The sequence below is a fragment of the Falco punctatus genome (genome assembly GCF_963210335.1).
Source record: "Falco punctatus genome assembly, chromosome: 15".
Classification (NCBI taxonomy): Eukaryota; Metazoa; Chordata; class Aves; order Falconiformes; family Falconidae; genus Falco; species Falco punctatus.
The window spans coordinates 22,689,363-22,714,801 of NC_137595.1; the positions used below are offsets into that span (position 1 = coordinate 22,689,363).

Sequence of the window (25,439 nt, forward strand, 5' to 3'; positions counted from 1 at the left end):
AGAGATGGTGCTGTTGATGAAGAATCAAATCATTAATTCTTACCCTCAGGACCAAAAGTCCAGGAAACAATTACAGCTGAGTGCAAAATGGTCTGCCTTTGGGAGGTGGGATATGAGGATGACATTTAAAGTCCCAAAAGGAAATCTTGGTGTTCAAAGACTTTTTAAAAACACTTAAAAGTGGGGCACAGAGAGGAAGGCACTGGCTGGAATACTTGCTCTGGGCGGGCTCCCTTTGATACCATCTTATGGCCAAAGGCTTTGGTACTTTAGTCTGAAATAGAATGGAAAATCAACAGCTGAGAAGGAAAAATACAGCTGCTCTGTTGAACAGGTCACGTCAGCTGGGGATGCTTTGGAGACAACGTGCTGGGAAGGAGACCTGCAAGAGAGCAGTCATTTGGGGAAACAAATAATATTTATATGCCCTGCCCGTGGCACTGGAAATAAAACCTTTTTGCCAGTAAGAAATTCAGCCCAGCCCTCCTGGCCCCACCTGCTCCTGGGGGAGGGATCGCACTATAAAAGACTCCAGGCAGTGAACTGAGATGCACAGCACCTTGGGGCTCTCCAGGGAATCCTCCTGCTCTGGTTGTGACCATGGGAAAGAGAGTGGCGGTCGTGCTGGCCGGCTGTGGGGTGTATGACGGGAGCGAGATCCACGAGTCTTCTGCCGTGCTGGTGCACCTCAGCAGGGAGGGGGCACAGGTAAGGGGCGCGCTGGCAATCTCCTGTCCCATCTCTGCATTTGTCCTGCTCTGCCTTTCGATCTCTCCCTCTTGTAGACGGTACTTGCATTTAAGGAGCTTTGCAGCTTGCCGGACAAATCATAAGCTCCCCATTGCTGCCAGAGTAGTTGCAAAGCGTAAGTGACTGGAGTGAAAGCAAACAGCACAGTGTAGGAGCTACTACAGCGAGCGTGGAGAACCCCCTCGTCTCTGCTTCGCCCTCACAGCTTTGCTGTGCGAGAGGTTTGGCTCGGTGCTCTGTGTTGGGTGTACCTAAACTCTGGAACAAACGCACTCTCTGTTCTTTTTGGCTTGCGCTTCCTCTTTTCTGCTTTGGTATTTCTGTTTAAAAAGACTACTGTTGGTTTTGGCTGTTTGAAATCTTTTTAAAACCCCAAATATTAGAACTGAATATAGACAAGTTCTTGTGAGTTGAACTTGAACGGGAGTAAAAAAGGTGAACATCAAGCAGTTGTTCTAATACGCCATTAGTCATGATAGCCACCCTGCGAGACTGGGAGATGAGGGAGAGCCGCCCTATGTAACGTTACCCTCAGCTGGGAGACAGGCACCCGCAGACCCCAGCCAGAGCCGCTCCTCTCGGGAATCGGAATCTCTAGTAAATACAAAGGCACAGCAGCGATGAACGGCTGCGGAGCCAGCCCATCCAGTTCCAAAGCCTTCCAAGTGTGCACCCGCTGTCTGCCTGAAAGCTGAGACTTCTCCAAACCTTTTCTCCACTGCGTGCAATTTTGCCTTTTCTCTCCTGGAGCTGCTGCAGTCGCTCCCCCGCTGCCGTACCCTGCACGGGCGGGCTCGGAGCACGGTCCTGCCCCCATCCCTTGACCGGCAAGGACCTCTAGTGGGGAAACCTCAGGAGGTAGTTCAACCTCCTCTTACCGGTTGTTTGCCTAAGGAAACTAAGAGCAGAACAGCACAGCACAGCATGGACTGTTTTGGAAGGGTTGGAAGGGACCTGCAGTGATCATCTAGTCCAACTACCTGACTGCTTCAGGGCTGACCAGCTTAAAGCGTGTTGGTGCAGGCATTGTGCAAATGCCTCCTTAGCACTGACAGGTGTGGGGCACCGACCACCTCTCCAGGAAGCCTGTTCCAGTGTTTGACCACCCTCTTGGTAAAGAAATGCTTCCTCCAGTCTAAACATACACTGAGTCGTTTAAACACTCCCTGGCACAGCTTTGAACTACTCCCGGGTGTCCTGTCTGTGGATCGCAGGGAGAAGAGCTCAGCACCTCCTCCCCATAGTGCTGCAGAGAGCAATGAGGTTGCCCCTCAGCCTCCTGTCCTCCAAACTAGACAATCCCAAAATCCTTAGCCGCTCCTCATAGGACATTCCTTCCAGCCCTGTCACCAGCTTGGTTGTCCTCCTCTGGTCACCTCTGATTACCTTCACATCCTTCTTAAATGCGAAGGGTGTTACAGTCCCAAAATGTATCGCCCACCTGTTTGCCACACTCCATTCCTAATTTCTGCATGTGAGCTTGAAACAGTTCTGAAGGAAGGGGAAGCATTTTCCAGAAACAGAAATATTATGGCTTTGGGAAAATAGTGGCTGGGGAGAAGAAACTCAAAGTCCTGTCTTTGAGGGAGGCCCATGGTTTGAGAGCAGCTTGCTGGGTAGTCAGCAGCCACAGGGGGTCACTGGCTTTGGGGGGCCTGCCCCTGTGAAGGTGATTGAGGATGATGGAAACCTCTGAGAAAAAGCTTCACCAACGGCTCTTGGGACCCCGTGTTTTCCTAGGAAGGAAAGGAGTCACTGCTCCTGCTCCAGCACTTCACCCCCCAAAACAAGCAGTGTGGGCTGGCTTCATTGCTCTCAGCTAACACCATGCTGTCTCCTCTAAGGTCAGGGTAAACACTCCTGTGCAGAAGCTACAAAAGACCTTTCTTTCTTTCTTTCCCCTCCCTGTGATAAAACCTTCCTGATGCCGGTATCAGATACCTGAAGGTCACTGCATTTACCAGCAAAGTTCTTTCCTAACAAAGTAACTCAAGCATTTTCATTCATGACCTATGAACATGCTGATGGTTAATACATGACTGAACAATAAATGATACATGACTGAAGGATAATAGACTCTTCCCCTCCTTCCCCAGGCAGAGGTTTATGCTCCTGATGTTGACCAGATGCATGTGGTGGACCATGTGAAAGGACAGCCAACTCAGGAGAAGCGCAACGTGCTAGTTGAAAGTGCCAGGATAGCCAGAGGCAACATCAAGGATCTAGCTAAGCTGGATGTCAAGGGGCTGGATGCCCTAATCATACCAGGTAGGGCAGTATGCGGGGTCTGCATGCCCAGCCTTGGGAGCAGCTTAGTATGCTGTAAGCCCTGAACATGAGTCATGGGCTGGACAGGAACTGGGCAGAGCCCCTGGGGATGAAGACAGGCTGGAAACAGGGATAGGAAGGACAGACATGTTCCATCCATGCTGGCACTGGCACGCTAGCTTGGACTTACATTAAAAGAGAACATGGCAATGCTGAAGCTTATCCCAAGAGGAGAGGGCAGATAACTGCCAATTCAATTATCCTCTGTACCATCTACCAACTTTTTTTTACTGGATGTAAAATTACCCCCTCCCTCACCACATGCCTACCTCCTTATCAGGATAACAGGAGGCTGGTGACTCAAAAGTGGAAAGCTTGGTCAGTCTGGTGATGCATCTTTAGTGGAAGCATGACCATGGTGGGAATGGATTAGACCTGGAGCAAGGATTAAAAGACAAGTGAAAACTTGTTAGCATGTTCCACCACAATTCAGAAAAGAACCCATTGGTGAAACGCAGTACTCAACAAAGCATTGACACCTGTCCGCTCCATTTCTGTATGGAAGCAAGAAAGGTGCTTTGATGTCTCACCTCCTGGCAGTCAGCTTGCAACAGTCCAGCTTGTCTGTTTTCAATTCTTTAATCATTATTGGACAAATGCTGCCATCCATCAAATCCATCTTAGCCTTCTACCAGTAGTATCTGTCTATTACTTCTAGAATGTACCATTCTACAAGTAATACCTAAAAAACACCCTGCCCTGGAGTACTAATGTTCCAGTCTAATCCGTTTCTCTTTTCTCAGGTGGCTTTGGAGTGGCTAAAAACCTGAGTACTTGGGCTACCCAAGGCAAGAACTGCATCATCTCCAAAGAGGTGGAGGAGGTCCTGAGGGCATTCCACGCTGCCAAAAAGCCCATTGGCCTGTGCTGCATTTCTCCAGTGCTGGCAGCCAAAATCTTCCCAGGCTGTGAACTGACCGTGGGTCATGACACAGAGTGTGAGAAGTAAGTAACCTTGGGGTGCTGGTAGGAAAGCACACCACAAACACCACAGAATCAGCAATGCCTCCCCAGCGCATCCAGCACCCTGCCGCAGCTCCCCTGCCCAGACACCTGAAGTCTTGTGACAAGCTGAGCATTATTTCTGAGAACGAATGATTCATGTCACGCATTTATTAAGTTAACCTTGGCTGATAAATTATATAATAAGTTTCTGATGTACCACTTATCACTTACATATTCCTCTACATCTGTTTCAAGTTAAAATTAGAAATCAGATTTTACTTTTTATAGTTTTCTGTAATGGGGGTATTTTACCATACAGGGGCACAAGAGACTGCAGGAATTGCAAAGAAATAAATTAGATTTTGAGCCAGGACAATGTTCAGATTTGTGGAAAGGAGGAATCTGTCCTTCCCTTGCCTGAAAGGAGAGAGGGAGGATACCAGAGGGATTAGTGGAACAAAGAGAAGCAGCAGAAGGGCACAGGAGCTTGTTTCCTTCCAACACAGGGCAAAAGCCACCCTTCAGCTCTCACCTCAGATGGACACCACTTCAGAGAGACTGCTGTAGCTGCTGCCTCTGGAGTGAAGTATTTCATAACGGGGGCCCTTCTGAAGGCTTAAGAGTTAAAAGCTGAAACTCTTTAAGTACATGGAAGAATTGTTTTACTATTTGTCAGCAGATCAGAGGGCACACTGTAGCAGTGGGTTTGTTATTTTTGTATACCGCTTTCCACAACTCTGATGGCTTAAAATAAGATGCTTTATTTTAAATACAATCTTATATCTGACCTCACCAATGTATGTAGCACCCTGTCTCATGCAGCTCTTGGTCCCAGGGCAAGAAAGACACCAGACCACTGACCCATAAAGTTAAGCAGATCCTGGGAAGGAACAGGATGGTTGCATAAGACCTGGTAGTGTTAAGAGAGGGAGATGGTTAAACTGTCCTTACACAGGAAAGCTGTGACTGAATTTTCCCAATGGCAGGGAAGGAACTATGACTGCTCTTGTTAGGAGGGGCTAGGAAGTAATGTCACCTGTAGAAAGCTGGTAAAAAAAAACCCAAACCTAAACCTAAACACAAAGTCTAGAGTGGGCAGAGTTAAACAGTGGAACATCTACAGCAAAACATCAAGCTCTTATTTTGGCTTTACTTCAGATTTTTAACTCACTGTAATCTAGAGGTTATTCTGGTTCTGTAGTCCAGAATAAATTCCTCTGACAGGAAAATATTTGGATCCTATTAAGTGGGCTTTCTGTAGGGACCATCCATCTCTTTGTAATCAACAGACTTTTCACTCCAGGCCTCCACCAAATCACTCCATGTAATGACGGCTCCCCCCCCCCCCCCAGCATTTATTCTCTTTTCTTCTTGTAGATGGCCTTACGCAAAGACTGCTGAGACCATGAAGGAACTTGGTTGCAAGCATGTGAACAAACACGTCACTGAAATTCACGTGGATGTGAAGAACAAGCTGGTGACCACCAGTGCTTTCATGTGCAATGCCCCCATTCATGAGATCTACGATGGCATTGGAAAAATGGTCAAAGAAGTGGTTAGACTCGCCTGAATGCCACAGAACCACAGAATCCATCTCCTCTGGAGTGCAGGCACTGAGCCTTGGATATGTTCTTCCCCTTCATACACCCATTTGTCAACAGGCAAGCTGCTACTCAGACGGAGTTCTGCCCCCCCACCAGACCACTGTGGCTGCTGAGGAGGGAGAACTCCGGAGCAATGTAAGCATTGTCGTGTTCTGCTGAGGACACGCCACTTACTGCCAGCAAACTGTCAGTAATTGGAGTGTGGGCACGCACCGAGCTGGCGTGCAGAAGCCAGGTTTCCACGGGGCTCAGATGCAGCCGATGTCTTTAGTTCTGAGTGGCTGAGGAGTCGCCTGGGCTCTGTCAGCCATGATACCATGTGTCAATGCTCCCTGAGATTCCTTACACATCCGTCTTTGCCAGTACTCAAAGCTCCCCACAAACCTCCATCTCACAGAACAGATGAATTAGTGGCAAAAGGAAAGAACATGATTTTGTTGCTGAATAAAACCTAACACTTTTCACATGGGCTGAATTTTGCTTTCATTTTTGCCTTTTAGTCTGGATTAGGACATGCTCGTAGTGCTATGGGTTGGTCAGTGATTGGAGAAAACAATACAGGAAGAAGTCACCAGCAGCAAATCCCACTTGTTTTGCTAGGATTTGTCAAAACCCAGATGTGGGCATGAATATGACATCAGTGAAAGCAGAATCAAACCAATGTTACCATAGGTCTAGTGGGAAGAGGTTCTTCTCTTGTATTAACAGAATCATAGAATACCAGGTTGGAAGGGACCCCAAGGACCATCTCGTCCAACCTTTCCTGGTGAAAGCACAGTTTAGACAAGATGGCCCAGCACCCTTTCCAGTCAAACCTTGGAAGTGTCCAGTGTTGGGGAATCCACCACTTCCTTGGGGAGATTATTCCAAGGGCTGATTGTTCTCTTTGTGAACAACTATCCTCTGGTGTCCAATCAGAATCTCCCCAGGAGTAGCTAGTACCCACTACCCCTCATGTTTTCCATGTGACTCCTTGTAAAAAGGGTGTCACCATCTTCTTTGTAGCCACCTACAAAGATACTGGTACATGGTGGTAAGTTCTCCCCTGAGCCTTCTTTTCTCAAGGCTGAACAAACCCAGTTCTCAGCCTTTCCTCACATGGCAGGCTTCCCAGTCCTTTGCTCATCTTTGCGGCCTTTCTCTGGACCCTCTCCAGCTTGTCTACATCTTTTTTGTATAGCGGGCACCAACACTGAACACAGCATTCCAGGCATGGCCTGACAAGCACCAAGTGGGATAATGACTTCTTTATCTCTGCTGGTGATGCCCTTGTTGATGCAGCCCAGCACCCTGTTGGCTTGCTTGGCCACAGCACAGTTTGCTCATACTGACCTGCTTGTCCACCAGGACCCCCAGGTCCCTTTCCACAGAGTTGCTCCCCAGCCAAGTGGATCGCAGCCTGTGCTGTGCTCCTGGATTATGTTTTCCCAGGTGCAAGACCTTACATTTGTCTTTGTTGAACCTTATAAGGTTCTTGTTAGCCCACTCTTCCAGCCTTCCACGGAGGACCTGCTATGATAGCATGGAGTATTTTGGAAGCAACCTCCATACTGCTATTCTATTAGGCTGAAAGAGTTCAGAGTGAGGTCTAGGCATCCCAGAGAAAGCAGTACAATTTCCAGTCCCTTCCAGTCTCTGGAAAAATTCCTTGAAACAACCTGGAAGCAACAATTCTGCAATGCAACAGGGACAGACAAGATACCCATCTACCCAAAACCTGAACGGCAAGCTGTAAACTGGCCAGGCGATAGCAAAGCAGAAGGGCACAGGAGCTTGTTTCCTTCCAACACAAGGCAAAAGCCACACTTGTTTCCACAACTCTGATGCATTAAGATAAGACACTTTATTTTAAATACAATCTTATTTAATTCAGCAGCCACTGAATATTCCTGCAAATATACAGAGCTTTCAGCAGAAGCACTGGTAATTTTCCTCTTCTTTTGCAGGGAGATTTCTTTAAACATGTGGACTGAATAGCAGTAAGTTAAGTTGCAGCAGTCTATTTACTTACTTTTTTTTCCAGTTTAAAGAACATACTAAAAAGGGAAGGGGATAATCACTGTAAGACAGAGTATAAAAAGCTGATCCCTGCAAATATGTCATATAAAGAGTTCACTATAGCTGCCCAAACAAATACATTAAACCAAAAAAACTCCTGGGAAATAGAGATTTACACTATCTGGTTTTGAGTCCTCTCTTCACCAAACCACAATCATTTGACACACAGTTTTTAGTTAGAGAAGGACGTGAATACTGTTACTGGAAAATGTGATTTGTATATCGAAAATAAAAAGAGGGTAAACATCTTATGAGTACAAACAAGCAACAATGTTGCTACATGTAAACAGGTCAGTGATTGTTAAGTATTCACAAAAGCAAGTTTAAGATCATCCACTTAAAAAAAACCATATTGACCTATATTTTCTGCTATCTCAAAAGAAATAAGACTGTAAAAAAGTGAGGCACATTCCAAACATATATACACATGTGCAAAATTAATTACAATTCTGTTTCAGTAAAGGCTGGTCTTCTTCATGATCCGCAAGAATTCTTGCTCATTCACTTCTCCATCCCCATCTCTGTCTGCTTCATCAATCATTTTCTGAAAGATATTTGTATTCAGAAATCAGACGTGGATTAGACTAGGAGTAGAATTATAAGATTAATTCAGAATTAGAACCACTTTTTAGTAAATCATATTGGAGAGGACAGTGTTAGCTCAACGTCAGACCTACCACACTACAAAATATTTACTAAACTAGACACTAATATATTTATATATATATATGTTTATACAAAAATCTGTCTAGAAAAAGTTGTATTACAGGAACTGTCCTGGAAGAAACAAAGTGCTTGGAGCAGACTTGTTCCTTTTACATTGCTGTAGCTCCACAAAACTGCAATTCTACTGACACAATTTTGACAGCCATGTAGGCTTAACCCATCTTTGATGTCAGAATCCATTTTCCAATCACAAACTGACAGGAGCTCTTCCATTTCTGCCAGGAGAGAGCGGGCAGATTTTCCTAACTGTTCAAGTGTAATGATCCAACAGACTCCAGAGGACAAGGCCTAAAACCGAGAGGCTGCTGCCTTTACCTAGAAACTGACCTTGAGAGGGCTTCCGTCCCCCACCAAGAGATTCCCAGTCCTTACTCCTGCTGCTAGCTCTAGCACACAGAACAGAGATGGCTCAGCTCACTGGACAGAAGGAGAATTAGACTGTGACTATTTACACAGGTTTTAAACAAATATAAATACAAAACCAAACAATGTGTGACCAATTCTGTGACTGCCATCAACAGGCACAGCGTAACCTGGACCCTTCTATGTTCACTATACACAAAAGCAGACAGCGAGTGTTTGTGTCTGACGTGGTTTCATATATCAGGTACAAGCCTACCTGCAGCTCTTCATCTGTGAGATTTTCCCCCAGTTCTTTGGCAACACGTTTGAGGTTTTTGAAAGAGATTTTGCCAGTTTCATCGTCATCAAAGAGTTTGAAAGCTTTGAGAATCTCCTCTTTGGAATCTTTTTCAGCCTTAAAGAAGTATAAGCATAAGTTTAAGGAAAAAAACAGTAATGAATATGTTGTAAGTAACATTCAAAATGAAGTTATAAAAGACAAACATTAGATAGACTGAGAAACCCTCTTAAGAGCAAATTTAAAGAAGCCCAGCCAGCAGGAACCATACATACAAAAGCTGAAGGCAGAGACAGAGACATGCTTCCTGAACTTCTGGGTTTCAGGGAATTTTTTCTTCTTTCATAGCTAGCCAGATGTCTTTGGGATTTCAGTATCAGGATCTTCCACTGTTAAATACTGGGTTTACTCAATATGTCTTAAGATTTTCAAAACCAGAGATTTCACTCAAGAAGAGAAAATACAGTGCATTGCTACACAGTCATCCGTGTCATGTGTCAATAATCTCAACAGCTTTCTGCAGGCCAGAGCTGGTTTTAATCTGTGATAAACATCTTGATTTCAGTTCTTCCCTTTTCTCCCTCACACACAAAAAAATGATTGTTAAAGAAACTTGTTGGTGACACAATTATTTCAACCTCATCTTGGAAAATGAGATAGGATAGTCCCTGTCTTGCAGTTCTAACCTTTACATGTTTTGTTGTTAAGATTAAAACAGTGCTTTCATCTTCCACTAAAACCAAGAGGAGATGAAAGGTACTCAGCTATTTTAAAAATTACTTTCACTTTTAAAATTTACATACCATTTTCTGTGTCATCACTACCAAGAAGTCATTGAAGCTGATTTTTCCTGTTCCTTCCTTATCGATATCTGATATCATTTCCTTGATCTCTCCTTTTTTAGGTTCAAACCCTAGTGCCCTCATGGCCACCTGTAAGAACAGCAAAAAAGTGTAAGTCATACAAAACTATAAACAAAACCACAGGGCAGGGGGAAAGTTGAACTTTATGCCAGATCACGTTAAAACGTGCATTCTGTGTCTCAAGGAAAACAGCAAGGTAAGGGGCAGACTTAGAGCAATGCTTCTCTACACACAAGGGCACATTGAAATGCAGAAAACAGGAAAACAACCATTCATACTCTAGCACGGGCCTTCAGTTAATTCAGAAATGTCCAAACCACATTCTTACCATGACAACTGCCACCTCCAGCTCAGAAAGGGCAAGAATCTGGAGGGTAAGGCTATATAACAGAGTCTTGGGAGAAATACTTTATCTGAGAACATTCGGATTTTTTCTAAAGTCTTAGCATCACTATTTCGGTATATAATTTTTTACATTCTTGTGATACGCACTCAGAGCGTAAAGAGTCCCACTTTGATTACTATTTCGAAGGAAACATCCCAAACTACCACACAGATAGCAATATCCAAGGCTACTGGAAAACTGAATGTTATTTCATTCCTGTCAAAGGAATTGCTATTAGTATTCCCTCTGCAATGAGAAACAAGACCCTGAGTAGTATTTTTTTAAAAAAAGCTTATTTCAGGCCCTGTTGTAAGCAAGACGGCTAAACAGAACATGCAGAAATGCCTCAACAAAATAACTTCAACTGACTCCCTGAAAGAAGTTTCCATCATACCTGCAGCTTTACTGAAGTCTACCAGCCTGATCTGATGGCACAAACATGAAAGACCTTAAGCTGGTAGACCACAGAGAACTTCAATGAGTTAATTTTTCAATCTAGTAACAAAAATCTTTTTCAATGAATGTTGGGAAAACACAATTCAAACATTTTGTGTGCCTTTCTGACAACACTCCTATAAGCAGCATATCCAAGGATGCCTTCACTTGCAGACACATGCACGCACACCTACAGGCTTTCCTCTGCTCTCCTTTGATAAAGGGACAACCAGCACGTTGGAAATCAGGTCTCTCCCTGTGGTCTTAATATGGACATCCAGCTAGCAAATAGGAAAAGCAAATTCTGAAAGCAAAAGAAGTCCAGGTTTATTGATCACTATTCTTCTCAAAGGACAGAGGTGGGGATAGATGGAAAAAAATTTGCACTAAAGTATGAAAATTAGTAACATTGGTGTATTCCATTGAATAACCTAATTTGCAAAGCATGCAATCCTCAACAACATATAATGGGGAGGGGTGTTTAAACTCACCTTTTTAATATGTGCAAAGCCTTTTTGATATTTTACTAACAGAGAAAGAGACAGTACAGAAAATACAGAACTGTCAATATATTTTGATCAGCTCAGCCCTAAAGACACCTGATAGCAGCCTTGAAAGAGCTATAATTAGAGAAGAACATACCTGTTGACAATGAGGTTTTATGCTGGGGAAAAAAAAATAATCTATCCTATTTAAGGTCATTTAGGCGTTTATGCCCCTATTTTTAACCTCAGCAGAGCTGTCCTTTTAGCACCAGGAAAATTCTTGCCTTTAGTTCCTTAACATCAATGTTCCCGGTGCCGTCTGTGTCAAACAAGTCGAAAGCCTCCCGGATCTCCTTCTGTTCCTCAGTGAGCTCCAGCTTGGGGCTCACTTTCTTCTTCTGGGACGCGGGTTCTAGCGAGGGCTTCTTAAAGCTGGAGGCCTTGGCACAGCGACACAAGAGCAAAGGGGGATAAGGCCGCTGCCGCGACGCACCGCCCCGGGAAGGACGGCTGAGGCCTGCACGACAGCAGCCGCCTCAGCCCCAGCCCCAGCCCCGCCCGGGCCTCCCCCGCGGAGCCGGAGCGGAGCAGCACAGGCCCGCAGGCGCCTCTCGCCGCCAGGCCGGGCCACACTCACCATACCGGCGGCCGCTGCCTCGGAGCGGCTCCAGTCCTGGCAGGCCCAACCTCAATGCCACTCTTCCCCATTGGCTGATCCCCCTACGCCGTTGCTACGCAATCCTCACTCCTATTTGCTGGAGCGCCCGGCGAGGGAGGGACTGAGGCAACGGCTATTGGCCAACACGTGGTGGGGGCGGATCCAAGAGGCTACTGAGCGGGGAGAAAAGCCTGTCCTCCTTCCGTCAACGCGATTGGCCGAAACGAGGAGGGCGCAGGCCAATCAGCGAGCGATAGCCGGCTAGCGCGATGCTCAGCCCAGCAAGCTTGGGAGGAGAAGCGGCGGGAGCCGGCGGGGTGGGCGGGGCCTGCTGGAAGCGGCCGCGCTGATTGGTGGGCTGGAGGCTCGTGCAGGAGCCAGGGGCGGAGCCGGGCTGGGCTGAGGGGTGCAGAGGGCGCAGCCCCTGAGGTGAGCGGGCAGGGTGAGGGGCTGAGTGCTGTGAGGGCGGTTATGGGGGCTGTGGGGACAGCCTGGAGGCAGCAAGGCCTGCAGGGCTGTGGGGGTGGCTGAAGGAGGGTGTGGGCGGTGTGCGGGGAGGGAAGCTGGGGAGCTGGGAGGGAAGCTGGGGGCTGTGAAGAGAGCTGGGGCGTGGGGAGGGCCATGGGGGCTGTGGGGGGCAGGCTGGAGGCAGCGGGGCCTGGAGGGCTGAGGTGGGTTCTGCGGTGCGCAGGGGGAGGCTGCGGGCCTGTGAGGAGGGCTGGGGCGTGGAGGGGTGAGGGGGGGGGGTGGAGGTGGGGGCAGTGTGAGGAGATGTGGGGTAGAGGCTGGGGTGGGTGGGGTGGGCAGCTGGGGTCTGAGGTGCTGGGGGGAGGGGAGGCCATAGAGGGGTGTGAGGAAAGCTGGGAGTGGGAGAAGGGTGGGGGTCCCCGGGGTGGGGGGACCAAAAGAGCTGGAGGGAAACTGGTGATGGGACTGTTCATAAATTACATTTTGGAGAGGGATAGGGCCTGTGTTAAGGGATATGTAGGGGTAGAAGAAGGAGCAACAGGAGGGTGGATCACCCTGTGTCCATTATTTCTAACCAGCTTGGTGTTCCTGGCTGGACAGGCACCAATCCTGCTTTTTTTTTTTTTTTTTGGCTTTTTGTTTGCCATTTCGAAGAGCTTTTCAGAAAAATAAAAACTGATGAGTGCTAAATTGTGTAACCTGCAGAGTGAGCAAGTCCAACATATGTATTTGCTTGTGTGAGGCATGGTACTGTGGTAGTTTTATAGCAACATCGGTGTTTCTGGATCTCATCCAGTTGTGTTGGCACTACTGTTCATGAAATGAGATGGGTCAGAGAGCTGCTCTGGCTGAAAACCAACCCAGGCAGAAAATGATTAATTTCTAGCTAGTCATAGCTTTCATCCATCTCAGCACACATATAGTAGGAGGTAGTGGGAAGCATTCACTAGGAATAAGGAGAATCACATACTCTCTAACACAGTATTTTATCATAGTGATGGTTTAAAGTGACCATAAAGCCATCAGAAGTCTTTGTGTGCAGCTTTTGATGTTGAAAACAGATCTGATAGGCATGTTGTCTTCTCACCTTCCAGTTGTACTCCATGCAGTAGGGTTCCAGCTGAATTGGGAATTTTGTTTGCTCCTGCTGGGAGGAGGAGCGTATTTTAATGAAACTGGTGGCATCAACAGCCTGTGATGTGAAAAACACTGCCTCCCCTCTCTTTGCTGATGGGCACCAAGTTTGTGCCGGTGTTTCTCCTATGCTGTGTCAGCTGTTGTGGAACAGGTGGACATGGTGCAGCTGAAGTGCTTGAACTTCAGTTTTATTTTGTTGCTCCTAACACACTTGAGCAACTGTATTTTTGAAGAGGACATTTGCAGAACTTGCAATTGTATTCATGTTATTTGGAGTGTAACTATTCAGACTTAAAGGAAGTGCATAAAGCTAATACTAGCTAAAATAAGATGATGCCTTTGTTATCAAGGGTATTTTGTTATATTAAAGTTATGTCTTTGAGAAAGCTATTTGATGTTACTGTTACTCTTGTGCTGCTTATTCGGTTCAGCAGGGCAGGCAGAATTAGCTCACTTTTCATGCTTCTGCTTTAGCATAATGGCTTCAAACCTTGACTTCTATAACTAAAAATGTGGTTTAAAAAGTATTTTTTTTTGTGAATAAAATAATATTCTTTTTAAATGAATCAGGTTGATAGTGAATCATCTGAGAAATGGCCACACGCCTCAGATCGGTAAGTTGAGGGCTTAAATGGTGTTTTATGAAGATTTGTCTTGCAGAAACCTATTTTCATAGATACTTCTGAACATTACTAGGGAAGGCATGAGACTGTTCCTGCATTAATACTAACTCTAGAGATATTATTGGAGGAAATGTGATTTTCCAAGGAATAATTTGCTGCTGTTCTGGAGAGATCCAGGAATGCTCCAGCCCCCGCAAGAGAACCAGTGGTTTTGTCAATGCTGCCAGATCAATTGGTCTGGAGTTTTAGTTACTCCAGGATGATTTCTACGTGGCACATAACATTATTCCATGTTGTAGTGCAAATAAAGTCCCAGCTGGGGTTCCTGAGACCTACTAGACCATTGTAACCTCTTATTATGATGACTGCATTGAATACAGGAGGTTAGAATATTGAAAAAGTAACATCTTGCTTAGCTCAGGTGTTCGGACATTACTCTTAGGAATACAGTTTATTAAGCTGTTCCTTTAAGTTACCTGTGGTTCTTGTTTACAGAGAAATTTCTACCTTCTGAACTATTTTCTTGTTAATTCATATGAAGCTAATGGAAGACCAGTGAATCTCAGGTATTTAGGAAACAAAGAAACAAAAAATAAGGTAGTGTCATGGTAGAGAGTATGAACAAGTTGTTGTGTCTTCACAGCACTAGACAGGTGGTAATTCGTATCCTAAAATCAATATAATTATGGATAGCCTGGCTTGTTACCAGCGTGTTTTAAAACAGCTGATGAATCCAGGTGCAGCACTGCTGGCTGAGTTACACTGATTCTGGTGATTTAGTTGGTTCATTTAGTACTTTCCCAAGAGATGTGTGCACTAGATTGTATTGTATATTATAAATGTGCACTAGTGAGTATTTAAATATTCTGCTTCTCATCACCAGTTAGAATACTGTCCATATACTTTGGAAAACTATCATACAGAAAAACCTGGACTGTCTCATCTGTGCTGGTAGAAAATGACACTGGTATTTGGAGCCAGGCAGAGGGCGTCATTCTACCACTGTAAACCCGGTTCAGCACATCTAAGTACGGTGTGCAGTTCGGGTGCTTTTGTTTTCTGAGGAATGCACTGGAATCAGAATGGTTTGGGTTGGAAGGGACCTTAATGAGAAAGGGTACAGGGGAATGAAAGTAAAAATATCAATGGAACGGAGTGACTGCCTTTTGAGGAGAAGCTGAAAAAGCTAGACACATCGACAGGGAGAGGACACCGCAGCGGGGAGGGGTGGGACTCAGTTTAGAGAATCTGGAAGCTAATGTGTAAAGCAAATGCAAAACTGTTGTAGTGAGCTACAGAGAGTCCTTAGGCTCACATATTCGATATCGTCTGTTTTCTTGCAGCTGTCAAAACCAGAGACCACTGGGCCAACCTGTTAGAACTTTTATTTTTAATTACTTTAATCAGACTGTACTTTGCATGCACCATTCTAAGTAACTGGTTATGCTTTAATGTAACTGAGCAACTACAGTGAACTGTTCTAATTTCTGTTGTGGATAATTGACACTTTGCAGTAGAACCTTTGTTTTAGGATGTAGTGCTTAGAAACTCCTGAACAATTGTAATCAGACTGTACTTTGCATGCACCATTCTAAGTAACTGGTTATGCTTTAATGTAACTGAGCAACTACAGTGAACTGTTCTAATTTCTGTTGTGGATAATTGACACTTTGCAGTAGAACCTTTGTTTTAGGATGTAGTGCTTAGAAACTCCTGAACAATTGTAATCTTTGTGTGATTTCACTGCGTTAAAATTCCCTTCAGCTTGATAGTCTAACAGCAGAGGTGGGGTTTTGTGTAGCAACAATAAGCATAAAATTTATTTTCAACGAGGACAGAGCATTCTCTGTACAAAAGCTTCCTCAGAGCCATTGCTTATGTGTTCCGTGTTGGTGATAAGGCCTTCAGTATGTCCAGTTAGACAAGTGACCAGACCACAATCTGGGAGTGACTCTAGACGTCTAGCTTAAAAAAAGAAAGAATGAACTAATGACTGACTAAAATGGATAACCCTTGCCTTTACCCAATTGCTTTCCTGGCCTGGAGAAGCCTGGGTTTCACATGCTTTGAAAATGGTTTTGCCCTTGCCAGCAGTGACAGTTTTAGTATTCTGAATTATCTGTGCCATGTGGCTGAAGCAAATTCTGTTTGCTTTACTATCAGGGCGAAGTTTGTGGGAGCCAGTCCTTTTTTTAAAATTTTTTTATATTTTTTCTCCCCTTCCTTTTTTTCTCTTCATTTTTTTTTCCCCTCTGCTATGTGAGCCACTTGGCAAGACTCTGCCTCATAACCAAAATACAAACCAGTTTGTAGACCATTAGCATGCTTGAACTTTTAAGATACTGTAATAGCACAGACATATTGAAGAGTGTTTTGAGATATGAGTTTAGACTCCTCCAGTTAAACTAGCTACTAACTAGTTGTGCAAAATTTCAGTGCATTAAGATCTGGGGAAGTTCAGATCAGCTTACTTGTGCAGTTGATTGGTACGTGTCTGCTTGCTGAAGTGCTTTTCTCCCCGTCTCTGCAGGCTGCTAGGAAATGCACAGTGATCGGTGGGTCAGGATTCTTAGGCCAGCACATGGTGGAGCAGCTCCTGGAGCAGGGTTACATGGTCAATGTGTTTGATATTCAGAAGAGGTTTGACAATGACCGAGTGCAGTTCTTCCTGGGAGACCTTTGCGACAAAAAGGTACAGACTAACAACAGTATGTGATGTGGGTAGATAGAAAGGATGTCTGATTAAATAAGCGTTTGTTGAAACAGCTTACTGACCCTTGCCTGAAGCACTAAAATACCTGAAGGCATCACACAGGTTGTAAAAGGGTATGTAGGTATGCCCCACAGCGGTCTTGCTGTGAAGTCAATAGCCTAAGTGGTTTTCTGGTGGAAGCCTCATCTAGGAATATACTTGATGTCTGCTTGAACCTGAAAAAGGACAGAACTTATTTCTGTATTGTGATTTGCATTACTGTTATCTTAAATATACAGTGTAATTACAGTCACCATTGGTAATTGCATGTGGGTGCTCTCCTAGCTAACCTCAGCTGCATGAGAACGGCAGAATGCATTATTCCTAACAGTTAAGGCACACTAAGACCTCTTGCCTTAACTCAGTCATGTGTGTGAGCCTTGGCAAAAACATTTGTATGCAACGTGAAGAGACGTCTCCCCACCATTTTAAAGTATCATGTCTGAGCTTTATGACAGTCATCTCAAATGCAGACAGTGCCATGGGGGACTGTTGGCTGTTAAACCTGCTGCTTGCTGAGTTTTCTAACTCTATCTCCAGGTAGCTTTGAGTCTAATACCTGCACTTGAGACTATTGCAAGTAGTTAAGTCTGGATAGCCTCCAGGTCTCAGAAAGTTCCCAGGTTCTTCTCTGGAAAGAAAAGGTGATATAGGGTATTTTTTACCTAGCAAGCAGGAGAGGACACTGATAAGATCCTGGATGTTGATCCTCTTCCAGCTGCTGACCTTTATAGAAGGAATATGACTTGAAATTTAGCAGTTTTGTTTCCATAGGAAATAAAACACAGTTCTTTTTCTTTTTTCTTTTTTTTTTTTTTTTTTTTTTTTTTTCAGAGTAGACACTATTGCTCTTGCTTCATTGCTGTCTCATGTGATGTATCTTCTAGGCTTTGCTCCCAGCTTTACAAGGTGTGTCAGTGGCATTTCATTGTGCATCACCAGCACCTTCAAGTGACAACAGGGAACTGTTTTATAAGGTGAATTTTATGGGAACCAAGGCAGTCATTGAAGCCTGCAAAGAAGCTGGAGTGCAGGTAAGGGTAGAAAAGTACATGGACACTCCAAGGTGGTGATGTGGCTTTATAACAATTGCAGCGTGGACTGGTTTCAGTCTAGTTTGATAGAAGGGCGAAGGTCTCTGAGATACTGAATTCCAGGTTCTTCTTTGAAAATTAGTAGAAGAGAGAGGTTCTGCTGGTCTCCTGATTAGTGTCTGGTGTAAGCTGAGTCTGTGTTTGCCACAGAAAACCTACACATTGCAATCCTCCTGACTGCAGGAAAAGCATCCATTAAAATTTATCCTACTAGACATCTGGGAATCACCTGCAGGAGAATCATGACTGACAAGTGGATTCTTTCATGCTTTAAGAAGGGGACAGCTCTAAAGATAGCTTTTCTCGCAGTGGAAGTATTCATGGCATTTATTACTTATGTGAATTCTTCAACATGTAATGAGAAGGAACACACTTGTGCTGTAATCTGAGTATAATTTGGTTGAGAAAGTCATTTGCCCACAAAAGAAAGAGCCAGAGGAAATGAGGCTGCTGTTCAGGCAGGGTTGTTGGTTTTTTACTCCTGATGTTATTTTGATATCACAAGAATTTTCATTTAAATTCATAGGAAATTTGCAAGCACAATGCATGAGAAGGTCACTTATATATTCTGGGCAGAGATGGTACCTCCAATGCATGCGTTTTGTGTATTTAGAATTCAATGATGTCTATCACATGGGACTCCCAGACTCACAGTTTGTTGTTCGTTGAGATTTTTTTCCCTCTTTGTGTAATAAGCTGTTTTAGGAAATGGGCCATGTGATATTTACCTTCAGGCTTTAGTCTGGATTCTGTCAGAACAAGGAGTTAAGTCTTGTTGGAACTTGTTGGATCTAGTCATCTTTCTATTACGATGCAGATCTTATTTAAAACCATGATTCTGATTACTCAAATACATCACTGACTTCCTGTTTTGAATCCACTAGGATATGTTTGTATCCAACAAAACCATCCAAGATACTCTGCCATTATATTGTTATCATCAAGAAGGACAAATATATTTTAAAAATTGCGTGTTAAATGCTAAAATGTGCCAAGGCAAGTGGACACTGATTTTCCTGGAGAAGTTTTCCCCTTGACTGGCTGCCTTGGATGTTTGTTGAAATGTTTAGTGCTACCTAAAGGAGATTAAAACAATGTGACAAGTCAGTTAAGAGAGTGGGAGTTTTCTTACCTACAGTTTCAGATCGTCTTCTGTTAAACAATGTTCTTCTAGACTTGGTTTATTATCTGTAGAATCTGTTGATTAAACATTATTATTGTCTTTACTCAGCCTTCGTAAATAATGACCTTTTTGTCTTAGGCTTTAAACAACTGTTTTCTTTCACGTCTGTTGCAGAAACTAGTGTTAACTAGCAGTGCCAGTGTAGTTTTTGAGGGCACAGACATAAAAAATGGATCAGAAGACCTCCCTTATGCCAAAAAGCCTATCGACTATTATACAGAGACGAAGATTCTGCAGGAGAAGGTATTTTGTCATCATTTGGTTAACATTGTTGCTTTTGATACTTAAAACTGCCCTTCTAAAAGTAGGGCATGCCCTAGGGGACACAACACTCCTCAAGACTGAACAGATCTCTCTTGTTCTCCAGAATCTCTCTTTCATTAAAAAGAAGTATCTTGTGCAAAGAAAATGTGCACAAAATCACGCATATGTAGCACTGCCTGCCAGAGTTTTCAAAGTACAATTGAAACAGAAAATTCCCTTCTTTTAGACAAATCTGTCTGATTTTAGCCCTTTTATTCTCAGCATGGAGGCTAGTGAGTTGTGGATTCATTTATTCTGTTACAGAGAAGTATGGCAGGTGGCTGCTGCTTGTGTATTTTGTAGGTGACCCACGTCCTTTTTTGTAGGCATGCTGATGGGTTGGTCCAGGGGATGCTTTCAGAGCTGCTGCCTGGCAGTCCAAATACATAAGTACTCAGTAACATCTTCCTTGGCTGGTGAGACTCCTAAGTAGTGTATTCACGTAATAAAAAGAGAATAAAATAAAGCTGTGACATAAATTACCAGGGAAGTTGAATGAAACAGTGTGTTACAGTACAGAAGTTCTTTCTAGCAAAAGAATAAAAGAACTGGCAGAGATGTTGCTTTCACTGCAAGAGTCATGTGATAATCCCATTTCTTAACTGATGCAGCTTTGTTTTAAGAGCAGTCGTACAGAATTTTTTTGCCTTCTCTGCTCTACTAGAAGACTGTTTCAGAACCCCATTTACCTGATTTGCAGCCTGAAGTTACAGCTGGGATTGTGAACATGTCACTGGGGAAAGAGATGATGAGATGAAGATGTGGACTGAGTTAAGGAGTGTGCCAGCCTATAACATGTTTTGAGCTAATGCTACTGGCGAGATACTGAAAATAATCTTGTTCAAAAAGATATAAACATTTCCCCTGCATTTGAATGACTGCTACTTTGCACATTTGCAGACTACCAGTATCTGTTCTGTTTCAGGTTCTTAATGCTGCAGTATTTGTGGTTTAAATATGGTACAACAATGTTTTAAATCAAAGTGAACAAATGTTTTTTCAAACTTTTTTCAGTGGTTTGCATTTCCTATGCTTTTTGTGCAAGAGGAATTTAGACTTGATTCCATACTGAAGCTGATAGTGTGTCCTCTAAACCAGAGTCTTAGCCTTTAAGAATTTTTCTTATGTTACTTAAAAAAAACTTTACTGAAAATGCAGCATAAAACCATCTGTTCATTCGCAAGCAGAACTACTTTGCAGTAAAGAGGACTAATAAAGTGGAAGCTTATGAGTAGCAATAAAGTCTAGCCCAATATGCTTGCAATAATGTTTTTGTTTTGGGTGAAATAGTGAAAGTATTCAGTGTTTATTTGGATGTGGTGTTCTTGGATTTTTATTAGAAAATCCAGCAGCTGTTAAAAATTCGTAGAACATGTTGTTTGGCAACTCCCAATAGAATTAAAAATCTTCTCTCCCAATAGAATTAAATCTTCTTCAAAGATGCCTTGCTAAATCTGCTTAGTGCTTGGTGCTGCCAGGAAGATGGGATCACACGCCTTCTGAATGAGATTGAGAAGGCCTGCGATGGAAATCTTCCATCGACTGAGGGGAGAGACAGAGGTTGAATTCATAACGAATTCATGGAATGGAGGAACTTTGAAAGCTCCTCTGGTTTCTATGGTGTTAAATGAGAGAGATGAAGAGTTCCCTTCCTTTGCCTGTCAATTAATTGTGTTCAATAATGAAAACTGATTTTTGTCTGTTATTCTTGTTATATTAGAGTATATTACAGTAATTACTTCACTGATGGCTTCCCAAGGAGATGGGAGAGCACCAACCCCCTTTAGTGGTGATCTTGGAATATAATACTAAACATTATTTTTCTTCCCAACCTTTCTCCTGATTTGTTGTTGTGTTTGGGTTTTTTTCCACTACAGGAAGTGCTCAGTGCAAATGACCCAGGCAACAATTTCTTCACTACTGCTATTCGTCCCCATGGAATATTTGGTCCTAGAGACCCTCAGCTGGTTCCTATCCTCATCCAAGCAGCTAAGAGTGGCAAAATGAAGTTCATAATTGGGTGAGCAAGGCTCAGTCATTTTATATCTTTTGTTAAAATTGAAGCTGAACCTACAAAGCCCTTTTTGGAAGGGCATAATATTAAAACAGTAGTGTTGGTGTGGCATGGAAAAAAAAGTACGTTTCTTTAGTTTCTCACTTGTGATCCAGGATTATCTTTTCAAAAATCTTTCTGTCTTGGGGATTCATGCATTCAGATGGTAAGTGTTTGTAATGCAAAAAGAATATCAGTGGGGAAAGCTGGTATAGCTTGAGCTGTCTCTGTATTGTCTGAAGAGCTGTCCTGAATGTGAGAGTGCTTGAATTACTTGCTATTCATTTAACTAATACACACTTCTGGTATTGGAGGCTATTGCAATTAAAAAACCTATATGGTAGTGCTTAAATATTTCTGATTGTAAGATCAAACATATTTGCCTTGTTACTGAGCCTTGCAAAGCTTCTAGTGGACTGCTGAAATTTTAGAGCAAGAAACACTTCAAGCTACTATTAAGGATATCTTTATCAATTGTATTATGCTCCTGAAAAGAAACACACGTTTTAATATATAATAGATTTTTATTACAGGCAAGGAGCTGGTTTGTGTGTATATGTGCACATGTGAATATGTGCTTGAGGTAGAAGGCAGAAAGGGAATAGGGTTATGGTTATTTTGCTGTTGGGTTTTTGGGGTTTGGGGGGCATTTTTAGTTCTTATTCTTCCTTACTATTCACTTCTGAATTGATCTCAAACTGATCTGAAAAGCAAAGCTCCACAGACTCAGGGTTTCCACTTCATGCAGCTCTGCATTCTCTTCCAGTGCAAACATGCATTCCTCACTTGAGTTTTCCTATTTTTATACAGACCTGTATGTCCCTTCCAAGAAAGCAAATAAAATGGCTATTCATCCATGAACGTGGGAAATTAAATCTTTCTTTCTCAGAATGTTGGATTGCAGCAATACTGGGTTTATGGCCAAATGAGTGTAGTGGTTTTGTAACAAATCATTTGTTTTAGTGGGACTCTTGAAAGTAATAATGTGGATTAATTTTAATTTTCTGTACCTATGTAGAAATAGACTTAACACAGTGGCTTAAATCTGTTTCAGCTAGGGCTGAAGTTGGCTTTTTGAGGGAGCAAGTTAGAATTTAATGAGCTGAGAAATTAATAATTGAAAGCTTGTCCTTAAGTGATTTTCTTCCTGCTAGTTACTGCTCTTTCTTATTTGTTCTGTTTCTGTGGATTACTGCTGATTGAGACCTGTAGGATCTGCCACACCTTGCAGCTTGGTAACTTGGGAGCTTTAAAAATGGTACTATTCCAGGAATGTAGTCTTTGAGGGCCTTGACAAGAGCTGAAATAATAACAGCCTTTCCTTTTGTCTTCAAAATCATATGTAGCGATGTCATCTCTCTGACAGGATATAGAGCCTGAAGTTGTAGCAGAAGAGAGCAGAAGAGGAAACTTGGGATGAATATATCTTCTGTGAAAGTCCTTTCTTTTGCCACAGCATATTTTCAGCCTAACTTACCTGAGGGCTAAGCTCCCTATTTTTTTTCTCTGCAGGGATGGAAAGAACTTGGTAGATTTCACCTATGTGGAAAATGTGGTCCATGGACACATCCTTGCTGCAGAAAATCTTCAGAAGGACTCTCCCCTGTGTGGGAAGGTAAGGAAGGACCTAGCAAGGGGAGGGGAGTGGGTGTCCCGTAGCTGAACTTCGTCTGCAAGCCTTCCTTGACTTCATGTGTCTGCTCTGTAATTCATGCTGGTTTTTGTCTGTACTGTACATCTATCCTGGAGGTGAGTGGAAGTAGCACACACAAATAGGTCATATTTTTTTTTGTGTGGGTATAATGAATGGTTGTCCATCTGGTGACCATTGAGTGCAGCCACGTGAGCTAAGATATATACTTTAACTTCATGCTGTAAAACTCCTTGTGAAAGGAAATCCAGGCAGAATTGTGGGCAGCCAAGATGCATATGTAAGAGACAGTTATTTAGCTCTTATGATAGAGTTCAGAACAGGAGAAACTTTTATTAGATTTTCATGGCACCACGGTGCCCTGGGCATGCACGGTACGTACAGCTAGGATGCTTTAATGTGTTTGTGTTGTGTCATTCAGTTTGACCATTTATGAGTAATCTTAACCTCTGGAGCATGAGAAGTAGCTGGATTTCTTGGCAAAGAAGGGGTTCATTGCTTTTCAGACAGAGGTGGTCAGTGCAAAGCAGTATCAAATGAAAATGCATTCTCAGTCAAGTCAGGGATGTCGGTCTGCTCAGCATGAACATGAGATGGGCCATTGCAGAGACAAATTTGTGGAAACCATAATAATTTTACCATCTGGCTTTTTGTCTTCCTCTTTCAGGCATTTCATATCACAAATGATGAACCAGTTCCTTTCTGGACTTTCATGTCCCGTATCTTGACTGGCTTGAACTACGATCCTCCCAAGTACCATATTCCTTATTGGCTGGCATATTACCTGGCCCTATTCCTGTCTCTAGTGCTGTGGCTGCTAAGTCCACTGGTCACCATCAAGCCCACTTTTACCCCTATGCGGGTAGCGTTAGCTGGAACGTTTCACTACTACAGCTGTGAACGGGCCAAAAGAGACATGGGCTACAAACCAGTGGTGAGCTTGGATGAAGCAATAGACAGGACTCTGCAGAGCTATCCTCACCTACGTCGGGCGAAGGCCTGAGAAATTCTAGCTGGATTTTTTTTTTCTACTTGATTTTTGTAATTGCTTTGACATCTTAAAATGAACACTGAAGCAAATTTCACTAATTCTGTGGTAATGGGAGCTTACCAAAGTCTCTACTCCTCACCATCGAAACGGTTTTATCTGGGTTTGAAAAAAAAAACATGTAGAGGCTGTGCTAATAGCCTTTCTTTGATGTGACTTCTTGTTTTGAAACAACAGCTGAACCCTATGGACGATGAATAAGCACCCTGCTGTGCCCTCTTCAATCCCAACCCAGCACATCGGCATTCCTTCGCCTTCTCTCTCCACCCTTGTCCTCTGTTTTGTTGCTCTGGTGATAACAGCCACCTCTTCTCATAGCTGCAGACTGGTTAATGAAATACTTCTCACAACTGGTTCCTCTCTGTGGTTTGGCATTTTTCTGTACAAGAGCAATGAAAATGAGAGGCTCATGCCAAAAATGAGTTCTGCCACCATCTCTTAAATCATTGAAACTAATCTTGTTGTTCCCTCCGTGACTGGTTGGTGATTTGGCTTCCTACTGAGGCATCAGAGGGGAACCTGACAAAAGGCATGCTAGGCCTCTGTTGTGTGGTTTTTTTGTTGTTTTTTTTTTTTGTAAGGAAGCATGTGCTCTTGTTTCTGCAGGAGCCTATTTCTATTCAAAAATAACCCAAATAAATCAAGAAGAGATGACTTCCGAATTTTGTGTTTCATCTTTGAAAGGGCAGATCCCATCCTGAATATCTCATCATAAACAGGATTTTAATCATTCCCTTTGTGGGGGGAGAAATCTTTGCTGTGGCCGTTGTCAGTCAGCACATACTATTTTACCATAGCTCACTTCTTGCAGGAAGGAGCTACAGTGGTTGGAAGATCCTACTGCACAAAGCTCTCATCTTGTCTGACATGTTATTGTTGGTAATGGGGATTTTTGTTGCTTTGACCGCTTAATAGATGAAAAAGAGCTCTTTCCACAAGAAAATGGTTATCATCATACTATGCTCACCATGCTGTTTAGTTTAACATTTATATTAAGTGTACTTTACCCTATAATCCTTGTAAGTGTTTCGGTTCTGTTTTGTTTTTAAATGAAGAGTTCAAGTTAAGAGTTGGAACTTCCCTCTGTGCCAGTTCCTGGCTCCCCAGGAGTTTTGGTGTTTCAAATTTCAGAAGTATGGGAAGCGCCACGTTCAATGAGCCTTAACTCATCTGGGAGCTTGATATGCTGCTAGAATCATGTAGAAATTAGTTTTATTTTAACTTCTAGCTTTTTTCTGTAGAGTTCTATG

At 43.3% G+C, this 25,439-nt stretch overlaps 3 protein-coding genes across 7 annotated transcripts; 2 read left to right on the top strand and 1 right to left on the bottom strand.

The window, feature by feature from the left end:
- Positions 1-514: 514 nt before the first annotated feature.
- On the top strand, positions 515-6,091 carry LOC308053728 (glutamine amidotransferase-like class 1 domain-containing protein 3, mitochondrial). The gene is made up of 4 exons (XM_080365378.1): positions 515-708; positions 2,847-3,018; positions 3,822-4,023; positions 5,401-6,091. Exons 1-4 carry the CDS (start codon positions 601-603, stop codon positions 5,591-5,593), a joined length of 675 nt encoding a protein of 224 aa, XP_080221504.1. The 5' UTR covers positions 515-600; the 3' UTR covers positions 5,594-6,091.
- Positions 6,092-7,451: 1,360 nt separating this feature from the next.
- Positions 7,452-11,942, bottom strand: CETN2 (centrin 2). 3 transcript variants are annotated; one of them, XR_013923776.1, is made up of 6 exons: positions 11,862-11,942; positions 11,504-11,659; positions 9,855-9,983; positions 9,031-9,168; positions 8,739-8,828; positions 7,452-8,229 (listed from the first exon to the last, which is right to left on the bottom strand). XR_013923776.1 is itself a non-coding variant. In XM_080365386.1 (5 exons), the coding sequence occupies exons 1-5, from the start codon at positions 11,925-11,927 to the stop codon at positions 8,140-8,142; spliced, it is 579 nt and encodes a 192-aa protein (XP_080221512.1). In that variant the 5' UTR covers positions 11,928-11,942; the 3' UTR covers positions 7,452-8,139. The 3 variants fall into 3 exon arrangements, 2 of the variants coding, with proteins under 2 accessions (XP_080221512.1, XP_080221513.1); XM_080365386.1 differs by lacking the exon at positions 8,739-8,828; XM_080365387.1 differs by lacking the exon at positions 8,739-8,828 and having other exon boundaries at positions 11,857-11,937.
- Positions 11,943-12,271: 329 nt separating this feature from the next.
- Positions 12,272-24,843, top strand: NSDHL (NAD(P) dependent 3-beta-hydroxysteroid dehydrogenase NSDHL). Of its 3 annotated transcripts, none has more exons than XM_080365360.1 (8): positions 12,272-12,306; positions 14,053-14,096; positions 16,636-16,797; positions 17,745-17,891; positions 19,249-19,377; positions 21,315-21,457; positions 23,003-23,105; positions 23,809-24,843. In XM_080365360.1, the coding sequence occupies exons 2-8, from the start codon at positions 14,076-14,078 to the stop codon at positions 24,142-24,144; spliced, it is 1,041 nt and encodes a 346-aa protein (XP_080221486.1). In that variant the 5' UTR covers positions 12,272-12,306; positions 14,053-14,075; the 3' UTR covers positions 24,145-24,843. The 3 variants fall into 3 exon arrangements, with proteins under 3 accessions (XP_080221486.1, XP_080221487.1, XP_080221488.1); XM_080365361.1 differs by lacking the exon at positions 12,272-12,306 and adding an exon at positions 12,346-12,374; XM_080365362.1 differs by lacking the exon at positions 12,272-12,306 and adding an exon at positions 14,601-14,671.
- The last annotated feature ends 596 nt before the right edge of the window (positions 24,844-25,439 follow it).